General features: G+C 43.2%; 1 protein-coding gene across 1 annotated transcript in view; it reads left to right on the forward strand.

Annotated features, from left to right (window-relative positions):
• The window catches only part of ACSL3 (acyl-CoA synthetase long chain family member 3), a 152,679-nt gene that overhangs the window by 123,661 nt on the left and 16,589 nt on the right, over positions 1-12,429 (forward strand). Inside the window, exons 10-12 of the mRNA XM_068280564.1 lie at positions 2,539-2,711; positions 3,917-3,991; positions 9,085-9,276. Coding sequence (XP_068136665.1) covers positions 2,539-2,711; positions 3,917-3,991; positions 9,085-9,276 — 440 coding nt within the window. The remainder of the gene's footprint in view (positions 1-2,538; positions 2,712-3,916; positions 3,992-9,084; positions 9,277-12,429) is intronic.

A 12,429-nucleotide genomic window follows, 5' to 3' on the forward strand; every position in this document is an offset into this window, starting at 1 on the left:
CTGCAGTAGTATCTGATTAAAACCAGAAACAAGCATGCAGCTTGTCTTGTCAGATCAGACTTATAAGTCTGAACCACTGAAACACCTGATCTGCTGCATGCTTGTTCAGGGGCTATGGCTAATAGTATTAGAGGCAGAGGATCAGCAGGGCTGCCAGGCAACTGGTATTGTCTAAAAGGAAATAAACATGACAGCCTCCATACACCTCTCTCTTCAGTTCCCCTTTAAGGGCTGGAACCCACAGGAGCGCTTTTAGCAGCGTTTTGGCAGCACTGCGATACGCTAGCAGTTTGCCAAAACGCTGTGCTAATGTTAATGGATGGGGCAACTTCCACAGGAGCGTTTGCGTTTCTCAGAAACGCAAACGCAGGACCTGCAGCATTTTGGGAGCGCTAGCGCTTCAATGGAAAGTATTGAAACGCTAGTGGAAACGCTCAGCAAAACCTAAACTGAGCGGTTCTGCTAGCGTTTTGCGGTGCAGCGCAATGTAACAAAATGAAAAATTATTCACACGACCAATCAGGATAAAACCGCAAACCGCAAAACGCTACGCACCCGCTGGGCAAAAAAATACAATGTTGCAAAACGCGACCGCAAACGCGCATGAATCCGCTTGCAAACCGCTGTTACAAATTGCTAGCGGTTGCGTTTAGCGTTTGCGGTTTGCAGTGGGTTCCAGGCCTAAGTGAGTGGTTGTGATCTCCCACAATGCACCACTACTGAATATGCAAATGACATCTTTATGCCCCTGAAGCTAGGCTTACATCTAGAACCGCTGGTGTATACCCTCCCCCTCTCAGCACACCCGAACTGAGAGGGATATGGAGGCTGCCATATTTATTTCCTTTTACATAAATACCAGTTGCCTGGCTATCCTGCTGACCCTCTGCCTGTAATAATTTTAGCTATAGACCCTGAGCAAGCATGCAGGTGCTCCAACTGAATCCTGACTGCATTAGCCGCATTCTTGTTTCAGGTGTGTGATTCAGACACTACTACAGCCAAAGAAATCGGTAGTATGTCAAGGCAACTAATATTGCTTAAAAGGAAAAAAAATATGGCGGCCTCCACAACCCTCTCACTTCAGGTGTCCTTTAACCACTTAACGACCGCCTAACACCGATAGGCGTCGGCTGGTCGTTAGTGGTATAGCATGGAATTTCCATGCCAGTTCACGGAGGGTGTCTCTGTGAACAGTCTGCGAGCCGCCGATCACAGCTCGCAGGCTAAATGTAAACACGTGGGGAAGAAATCCCCGCTGTTTACATCATACGGCGCTGCTGCGCAGCAGCGCCGTAAAGGAGATCTGCGATCCCCGGCCTCTGATTGGCCGGTTATCGCCGGCATCTGATAGGCTGGGGCCTATCCAAGGCATCGCAGGACTGATATCCGTCCTGCGCAGCCCATAGGAAGGAGGGGAGGGAGGTAAGGGGAAGGAGGCGGAAAATCGCTGCGGAGGGGGGCTTTGAGGAGCCCCCACCGAACGAAAAATAGCCGGCGGCGATCAGACCCCCCCAGCAGGACATCCCCCTAGTGGGGGAAAAAGGGGGAGGGGGGGGGAGTCTGGTCGCCCTGGCTGCCTGCTGATCTGTGCTGTGGGCTGGAAAGCCCACGCTGCACAGATTGTGCTGATCAAGATCAGCAGGGCTGCCAGGCAACTGGTAATGATTAAAAGGAGATAAATATGGCAGCCTCCATAAACTTCTCGCTTCAGGTTCCCTTTAACCACTTAAGGACCGGGCATCATTGTGCTAATGATGCCCGGTCCTTAAGTGGTTAAAGGGAACCTGAAGCGAGAAGTTTATGGAGGCTGCCATATTTATTTCCTTTTAATCATTTCCAGTTGCCTGGCAGCCCTGCTGATCTTTTTGGCTGCAGTAGTGTCTAAATAACACCAGCAACAATCATGCAGCTAATCTTATCAGATCTTACAATAATATCAAAACCCCCTGATCTTCTGCATGCTTGTTCAGGGTCTATGGCTAAAGGCATTAGAGGCAGAGAATCAGCAGGATAGCCACGCAACTGATATTGCTTAGGCCTATGCCTCAGTTCCCCATGCTTTTTCTATGGGGTTAACCCTGCCAAATAGCTGAACAATTGTAGGTATTAATATGCCGATATATGCTGAGAATAACAGTCAGTGACGCTACTGGCTTAATCGTATTATTTATTTGGATGTTGGATTGTGTCATGTATGTAATGTAAGGAAGCTGAAAGGTAATGTGGTAATTTTGGGGCTTTACAGGCATGCAGTTTGGCTCCTGGCCGGGCAGGATGTTCCACTCTGGAGTTGGGCGGGAGGGACAAGACAAATGAGCGGGGTCCTGCTGCAGGAACTTCAAAAGAAAGTCCTACAAGAACAAAAGCAGTCGGGCAAGAGTGAACTGTGAGAGAGCTAGCAAATCACATCAGGGAGCCCCTGTGTACACTCCAAGATTTTTGGTCAAGAAAATGATGAATAATCGCACACAATTATAGAAAAGTTGACTAATCCTTTGTGTTGTCCCCCCCCCCCCCCCCCCCCCCCCTTCTCAGGGTTGTATTTCGGAAAGTGAGAAAGCTGCTTGGAGGGAAGCTGAGAGTCCTGCTGTCTGGTGGTGCCCCTCTCTCTGCTGCTACTCAGCGCTTCATGAATATCTGTTTCTGCTGTCCTGTGGGTCAAGGCTATGGCCTCACTGAGACCTGTGGTGCTGGTACCATTACTGAAAGTAAGTATCAAACAAGGATACAATTATTTTCCCTTCATATTTTAGCCTTATTTAAGGGTTGAGTAAGAGGAGAGAGGTTCTTTTTTTCTTCGGTTTGGTGAGGAGTTAATGCTGCTTTTTGACTCCTTCTGTGGGACTTTCTAATACTTCTTGTTCAGATTTTGTGTCCATCTCTGACAACTTCTAATACTTCCTGTTCAAGCAGGAAGTAAGTTAATCTCTGTCCAATGAGATGGAGACCGCAACAGAAAACACATTTGTGTAGAGTGGGGAAATCAGAATTTCTTTCTAGCTTTTATTGCTGTCCTTTATTATCAGCTAGCTTTCAAATGTAAAGCTACAACGCCCCAAGAAAGTCCCAAAGACAGAAAGTGAAGTAAAATCTCCACACTGAGGGCACAAGTCGTCAGACTGCAGGGCAGCCGCTATAGCGCAAACTGAGCCTATGGCTGGCTTCACACTGCATATTGGCGTCAGCAGTGCAACGGCAACACCGCACCGCCAAAAACAAGCCTTCAGGGAATACCATGTTACGATGAAGTATTCACCCTTCTGGCATCTGTCCAAACAGGAAGTGCCGCAGGCTTGCGGTCACTTCCTGTTTCGGGTATACGGAAGTGCATTGTAAAAATACGCTTCCACGCACCGCCGCCACCAACATTTTTAAAATCCCTGTATCTCCACAGACTTTGGAAATGTGTTAGATTGAGCACTTCCAGCGCACCGCAGGTAATATGAAAGCACCCATAGGCTTTCATTGCCCTGCAGTAGTAATGCGGTAAATTGTGAAAAGGCCCTATAGGTTCAAAGGGTTACTTGCGTAATGAGTTGTGTTCATGTGAACAAAGTGTAAGTGTGTGTGTGAGATATAATGGTAGGGAAGTTAGTGAGAGTAACATGGGAAGTGGACCCCATTACAGGTTTGTAGCTACACCCCTGCATTGTACATATTGTTCTGTTATGCTTTATAGTGCTGTGACTCCGGTTTATACCAGTTATGCAAGTATTCTCTGTTGAGGTTTTGTTTTAATGTGAAAGTCAAGAAGCGTATTGTAGTTCGTTATCTTAGCAGAAAGCAGTGTAGCCAACAGTGCATAATATTTTGTGATAAACCGGGTTGCAGACGGCATCATATTTTATTTGCTCTATTTTGTTCACTGCTGCCGCAAGACTTGCAGGATAAAAAGTACGTTTCTGTATTTCAGTGTGGGACTACAGCACGGGCAGGGTGGGAGCGCCTCTCGTGTGCAGCGAGATTAAGCTCAAGAACTGGGAGGAAGGTAAGTTTATGTCAATGACCTATGTTGCATGGGTGCCAATCTTTTAAACCTTGTCTTATTCCTTAATGCATATCATAGTAAATTAGCATTAAAGGACAACTGTAGTGAGAGGTATATTAAGGCTGCCATGTGTCCTTTTAAAGTGGATCCGAGATGAACTTTTACTCATTGCATAATTGTGTACCTTTCCTATTGTTTATAGGGCATTCCTCGAGCCAAATACTTTTTTTGTTTTTGTTTTAATACTCTAATTCCCTGTAAACTAAACAAGCCTTGCCCACAGCTTTTCAGAGTGCCTTGGCATTTTCAGACAGTAGCAAGGGCTTATGGGAGCTCAGTCTGGGCAGGAGGAGGGGGAGGTGTTACTAGCCAGAGATTTCGGAGGCAGAGGGGAGGAGAAAGAAGGGGGGGGATTCACAGGCTGAGTGCTGGAGATACAGATCAGCTTGTGTGTAATGTAAAATATGGCTGCTGTCATTGTATCACAGGAAGAAATAATCATATTCTGTTGAAGCTGTTTGCAGCTAGATTCGCTGTTTAAGCTATCTAAACTTTAGATATGATATATAGACCAGTTGTTCTAGTTCATTTTTCATCTCGGATCCGCTTTAAACAATACCAGTTGCCTGGCAATCCTGCTAATAACTGCAGTAGTGTCTGAATAACACTAGAAACAAGCATGCAGCTAATCTTATCTTATCAGATCTGACAATCATGTCAGAAACACCTGATATGCCACATGCTTGTTCAGGGTCTATGGCTAAAAGTATTAGAGGCAGAGGATCAGCAGAACTGCCAGACGACTGATATTGTGTAAAACAAAATAAAAATGGCGCCTCCATATCGCTCTCGCTTCAATTGTCCTTTAATTAGCAATGTATAATATACACTCCTCTGCCTATCCCATCACCACCCACACATGACCTATGTAAGCTTTTTGCACAAACTCGATTCTCCATCATTGTAAAAAGAGCGATTTAGACAGTTTGCGACAGTCAATGTCAGTGCACAAGTCCGTGATCGTTGCGGGAAGCATTCTCTCCCTGTGAGAACTAATCTGACCTCTTCCAAGATATTAATTTTTGTTTGTTTGTTAATTGTTGTTTTTTCCTGCAAGTCATGACTGTTAAAGATTTTCTTGCTAGAAAGGAACATTTTCAGATCATGAAATCTCCTGAAGCGATGACTGTTGACACTGAGAGACAATGAGCCATTGTTAGACACCATTAGAGGTGTTTGAAACTATTATTTTAAAAAGAAGGCTTTAAATGTTGTTTGGAATACAAATATATGGCCTGGGACCGACTAGTGGCACTTTGCAAAGCATCGCAAAGTGCCGAAATTATCTGAAATCGTGGAGGTCTGCGATTTTACCATGCAAACTATACTAAAGCACTGCTAGTTGGTCCTAGGCCTTAGGGTGCTTGCTTCAATTAATGTGAGGGTTATGCTTTTAAAGCACAATAAATAATAGTGGTGAGCTGTTCTGCATTGCCTTGTAATTCTCACCACTACCTGCTGCTGTCTTCTGCAGTCTTGTTGGGGGTGTGTGTAGGGTCCCCTCACTCTGCCGTGCATCTGTGCACCCTCCGTTGCGAGGACCAGTATTCACGTTTCTATTTCTCATGGTCTTTGCTCTGTTTTACTACACTAGATAGTGTGTTTTCATGCAGACACCTAACAAGCAGGAAGGCTGTACCTTGTACCACTACACTAAACTGTGGCAGGAGCAATGGCAACTTCAGGAAAATAATGGCTGCTGTTTAAGCCAACAGGCTGTCGTTATGTGATTTATTTTGAATGTGTATATTAGATATTGCACTTAAGCACTGAGCACTTTTTTACCCCTGAAGAAGTCCCCCCCCCCCCCCCCCCCTATTTGATGGGATGAAACATGTAGGGTTGTTTGTGGGTGGTGTTTTATTTACACTTTAGTGTAGGTTGATGTTACCAAGGCTGACCTGTCCTCAACCCACTGTCAATCATCGTCACGTTTCAGTATATTTTAGCAACATGTCTGTTTTTAACTAAATTATTAAAAGTTACATTTTATTATATTGGTCTCCTCCAAACAAGGTTATAATTTTTGAATTATGAGTTTCAGGCCTGTTATTTGTTCACTGCAGATAAATGCTAGATTAGACATTGCTAGCTTTGCTGTTCATTCTCTGAGTTTAGTAAACATGTAAGTATTGTAGCTAAAGGGTCAGCATTTGAGCCTAGCTCCTGTTACTCTGTGAAGCGCAGCAGTGACTAGAGCCATAGATTTATTTTTCCCATTATGGCATGACAGATGAAGATAAAGTAAACCTGCCACTTCCTTGCCAAAAAAGGGCGTTTGCACCATATAGAGCATATTTACCACAAAATATAAATGTGTGCTTTTTATTCTAAAATCCGCTGCCAAATGTCCAAAACTTTGCAGGTGAATAATCTGTCCATCATTTCTGAAAATGACCTCACTGAGCTTATGCTTTCTGAACTTCCACACTTTCCCACCCCCTCGGTCTTTACAGTGCCTGCTCAGCTGATCATATGACTCCTCTACAGACTCTGCTATGGGGTAAACTTGTTGTAGCCATCAGGTTCACTTTAAAGTAATCTTGCTGTAGTAAATTAGATGCCATTTGATGTCCGAAGGTGTCGGCACCTCTGTCACAGGACTCCAGCAGCCTGGCTTAGCTAACTAGACAACACCATTATTTGTTTGGTATCAGGGCCTTTCACACTGCATATGTTACAACAGATAATGATAATCAAATCCCAACATGACGCAATGATATTTCTATAGTACAGTCACATCAAGTATGGTGCGGCAGGTCCTATCAGGGTGGCACACAGCATGCGGTGTGTTTAACATGCATATTTACAGTAGCAGTGAAGCATACTCTGTGTACTACTGTATGCTTCACTGTATGAGTTTCATCACTCTTCTAACCTGCAAGGTGACTTTTCACCACCATTGCATTACGATGTCATTGCAACATGTATAGTGTGAAAGGACGCTAATGGAGCAGAGGCCCACCCAAATCCCCAGGATATTGTCATGAGTGTCAGGGTTTGAACATGCTACCATTCAGAAAGTGTGTACTCTGGAAGCGCTGGAGCCCTGTGTTGGGACGTGGCCATACCTCCTGGCAATTCCCTGCAATTCGTAAGCATTAATTACGATTTCAAGTACATTTCAACATTTGAAATGTGTACTTCAGGTGTGTTATCTTCATCTGTATGTGGCTACTTTTATTTCATTAGAAACTAGAGGCCACATTAGTAGGTGCCTATTAGGGACAGAACATGAGATGCCTTCATGCAGTTGGTCAAGGCACTCTATGGTGCATCTGTAGAAATGAACCAGCACCTTCTGAGGAAGGTTTGCGCTCCTTTGCTTTCTCAAATAGTTGGTTTTGTGCTTTGCCAAATACAGCTTAGGTGTTGTCTGCGATGGTGACTCCCAGAAACTTAAAGCTGGGAACTCTCTCCTCATTGATCATTATCAGTTTGTGATTGGTCTTTTTGGTGGTCCTAAAAATGCAGGATAGCTTCTTTGCTCTTTTTTTGTATTTAACAACAGATTATTGATGCCACACCATGCAGTCGGGTTCCTTACTTCTTCCCTGTATGCAGCCTCCACATTGTCTGATATAAAATGACAGTTGTGTCCTCTGCAAATGTAACAGTTGCGTTTAATCCATGGGTGAAAAGTGTGTAGAGGAGAGGACTTAATACACAGCCTTGTGGCACGCCAGTGCTCGGGGGTGTAAATGGAGAAAATGTGTTTTCCTAACCTGACCAACCTGACGCCTTCAGGGGGATTGATAAGAAAGTCCAATAACTAGTTACATATGGAGGGAGAAACCCTAGCGCATTAAGTTTGTTGCTTTACTTGTAGCTTAATTCAACACCATCCATCAAAAAGTTAAAAAAAAAACCTTACCTTCCTGTGAAAGTTAGAAAAAACAGCTTCAGATTTTGAAAAGTAAAAAATGTTACATACCTTAGATGATTACCCGAGCTGCAAGCGAAACCAGGAGAGCGAGGAGATTTGGGCGCTCACTGAGTAACTTCAGCGCCTTTAGAAGAATGAGCAGAAGTTACATTTTAAAACACTATAATTCCCCACTATCCATGTGGACCTAGAGGGGGAATAGTAATTAACGTCGCCGGGACTTGTGCAGCAGCAGGATCAGCCATACCGGCTGTATCCTGTGCCCAAGTCTCCCGGTGGCGATTGCATATGTACGCCCAGGAGAGGGGGAAAAGAGGATGCCGGAGGACCTCGTGGGCTACGGGGGGCTGGATGTAGCCCCAGGTAAGTCTAAATTTTGTTTTTAATTGGCGCTCAAGGTCCTTCTAAAAACTAACCAAGCTCAAGCCTCCTATATGGCTCTTACCCATTTGATTGAGGAATATCTGCCACTTGCCACATTGGAAATTAATGCATGCATTCCTGTATGGCTATTGCAAGCATACAGCCTATTGACATAAAATACTGAAATGCTAGCTGTTCAGTTAGATTATGAATACCAGAGGCAGATTACAGCGAGAGTGCAGTATAATAGATTTGGCAGCTTACATGTGTCCTAACCTTTCCCTGCCCATCAAAAGCTTGAAAAAATGCTTTTGACAACCGTTTCACTTTTAGCTTATTTAAGCTCTGATCCATTACATGTATATGCACGCCAGTGATTTCATCAAGTTGAAGGTGGAGTTTAGCCAAAAGCTGTAGATGTGTACATAAGCGGTTTTCTATGATTTATTTCTTGGTGTTCAGCGTGATGATGCAGAAGTATAGACCCTTATCTCCAAGACCTTAAATATCCTGCCTTCATAAACACTTCTGATGTCAGCAAATGATAACTTGGCAGGAAATGACATAAAGATAAGCTCAATTCCTATGTGATATATCATATTTTTCCCTAATATTTTTTCTCATGAGGGTCAGCAGTTCTCAGATAAATGAGAAGTAAACTTGGTGGGAAAAACTTGACTTATTGCTTTATTTTTCCTTGCTGCCAAGAAGTGTGCCAAGTTATCTGTCATGTTAATTCGTCATAGTGACCTGTTTCCCAATGTATAACCAATCTGTTACACAGGTGGTTACTTCAACACTGACAGGCCGTGTCCCAGAGGAGAGATCCTGATTGGTGGGCCTAATGTAACTATGGGGTATTACAAGAATGCACAGAAATCAAAGGAGGACTTTTATGTGGATGAGAATGGTCAGCGCTGGTTCTGCACTGGAGACATTGGAGAGTTCCACCCTGATGGCTGCTTAAAAATCATTGGTAAGATGGTGTTTTGATTGTGTAAACATCCTAACGGAATACTGATGGAAGAATACAGTCTACTACACGCTGTTATGTAATTCTAGTATTTACTTTAAAGACTAACTCTGGGAAAACTATGATAAAGGTCTGAAGAGCCGCTAGTTTTGCTGCCTATCCTATGAGTTCTCTGTGTGAAGAAATTCATGAGAAACTGAGCTGCCATGTGACTGCTTAGTCACCACCCCCATCATGCAGGGAGTGGGTCTGTTTGGGTTTTCCAAAGAAGTTTTTATTTAAATCAAAATGTTTTTATTGGACGAATTCCAGAAAAACAAATATAAAAAAAAAACATACAGCACTGTTTGTGTCCGAAAGTTAATAAGCATATGAATCAGTAAAGTAGCCACACACTGTATAATTTTTATTTTGATTTGACCAATCCGATCAATTTTTTCAGTGGATTGGAATTTTTTCAAGAAATAGTACTATTTAACACACGTGTGTTTGAGATTTCCACAATATGGGGGAAAATAACCTATGAAGCAGGTCCCGGGGGTCCCTTTGACATTTAGGACAGTCTGCTGCCACTACCATTGGGTAAAGCTGCTTGAGGGTTAGATATGTTCTGTGAATATTTGAATTTATTTCTGCAAAGTATTAGAGGTAACCCGAGGTGAGAGCCATGTGGAGGCTGGCATGTTTATTTTCTTATAGAAAGTGCACATTGCCTGGCTGTCCTGCAGATGCACTGCCTCTAATACTTTATTCATAATCACTGAACAAGCATGCAGATCAGATGCATCTGACAAGATTGGCTACATGCTGGTTTCAGGTGTGATTCAGACCCTACTGATGACAGAGATCACCAGGATGCCAGGCAACTGGCATTGTTTAAAATGAGATACATATGGAAGCCTCCATATGTCTCTCCTCTGGTTCCTTTTAAGGCTCACTGTCACATTGCTGAGCGTACGCCATCAACACGCCAGGGGACTTCAAACCGCTGTGCATAGACACCACTGTCAGACCAGCCCACTTATTCACTGCTACATGTATTTTATGAGCAGCGTAGAGCTGTTCTGTTCAGTGTAGTTGAATGAGGTCAGCTCTGCAATGGAGACCAACGCAGGTGCCATGTGTTTATTTAAATGACAGATTCTTTTTAGTAGCAGTCCTCCTACCTTATTTATCACTGCATTGTGCAGTGTCTTTCTCCTTTAGTTTCTGTTCACTTGTGACCAGTTCTGCCACAAGACTATAAAACAGGTAAACATATTTCATTATACTGATCAGGTTACTGGTTTACAAAATGATTAGAACAGTGATTGCTAACCTTGGCACTCCAGCTGTGGTGGAACTACAAGTCCCATGAGGCATTGCAATACTCTGACAGCTCTAAGCATAACTTGGGGAGGCAGAGGCATGATGGGATTTGTAGTTTTGTCACAGCTGGAGTGCCAAGGTTAGCCATCACTGGACTAGAACATAGGCAATCTGTGACCTTACATGCCAGGCTGGGAGTTTTCAATCTCTAACAGCTCATTAGCTACATAATGCTTTAAAGAGGAACTGTAACGACATATAGAAGAATGCAGGATATCCTGTTTTTACGTGAAATATCCTGGTTTTAGCATCAGAAACACGTTCTATACCTATATATTTCTGTACATTGATATGTAGCCCTACACTTCCACTGACGCTTATTATGTGGAACTCCCAAAACAACTCACACCACCCCCAGAGGTTCCTGAGAGACATCTATATTTTCAACTGGTTTTAGAACTCTCAGTAAATGATCATTCCGCAGAGATCACCTGCTAGTACTAAAGATGATGCCGCCTATAATACATTTCAGAAAGTAAATCGGGTAGAGGAAAAATTTTACAATGGGCAAACACTGACTAAATAATTTTCATTGTTATTTTCACTACAGTTCCTCTTTAGGTTATTAAAGAATTTGTAAAGGTGCTTCTTTCCTCTAAAAAGGGTAATTTTCTCTTATTTCTAGCATGAAACATTTACTATATGTATTGGTTGTTAACGGTGAACTTTTAAGGTACCCTTTTCCAGAGTTACTCTTCAATGCCTGTTAACAAATTAAGCTTTTCTCTAGTCTGTGTACTACTAAAGCAGCAAATTGCATCTGTTCCATAATCTAGCGTTTCCTTCGTTCCCTACTGATGGTAGCTGATCTGTGTAATTCATAGGTTGTACCAGCCAATACTAACAGAAACTGCCTATTTAACACATTGACCCAGAGTAACTGAGCTCTTGTATTCTACAACCAGGTGTCAGTCCTGTTTTTCAGGACACGCCTACATCTTGTATTCTGTGAATGAGGTAGATATCCCAGATCAAGACTACTGCAGGAACTACTACAGTGACTTAAACTTAGATTCCATGCTATACATTACAAGTAGAGATAACCTGCAGACTACAGACATTTTTTTAGAGGATTAAACGACCACTATTGTGAAAAAATGTAAAATGTGCATGCATGTTGAGAAGTAAATTTCTCCCGCAATAAAATACACTAAAAATTACTTTTCAGAATCAGAATTTATTTCGCCAAGTACAACGGTGGGTTGTACCTGGAATTGGTTTTGGCGCATACAGGGTCGTTGATGAAAAGAAAAAAAACAAGAAAATAGGATACGGTTAAGCATGGTACATACGTAGACATGGGACAAGCATACATAGGACAACATTAACAGCTTGTGCGTACAGTGAAGCAGAGCATCGTATACAGTTAAGCATGGTACATACGTATACGTATAAACAATAAAAGCAGAACAAGAATAAAAAGCAAAAACAAAGCATTACAGCATACATGTACAGTTAACGTAAAACAAGCATAGCAATTACATACACTGATGGCAGGAACAAAAAAGAGTGGGACAGGAATACAGCCTGAGAGCTGATATGAGCTCTGCCATTTTCGGCACTGGACGCTACACAGCGACACGCTCCCAACAAGACAGGTGCACCCGATTGTCCACGGAAGTAGAGAGAAAGCAGAAAGCAGAAGCAGCGGGGCATCCTGATGGAGGCGGACAGCAGAGTTCACTCGAACCGGGTTGCCCGAGGAGTAGCGCTTCTAATTACAAGTCCGCACGGCTGGGTTCTGAGGGCGCAGACACAGTGGGGCCCTGTGGTGCCAGGGGGGCACTT

The sequence above is a fragment of the Hyperolius riggenbachi genome, chromosome 4, assembly GCF_040937935.1.
Source record: "Hyperolius riggenbachi isolate aHypRig1 chromosome 4, aHypRig1.pri, whole genome shotgun sequence".
NCBI classification, from domain to species: domain Eukaryota; kingdom Metazoa; phylum Chordata; class Amphibia; order Anura; family Hyperoliidae; genus Hyperolius; species Hyperolius riggenbachi.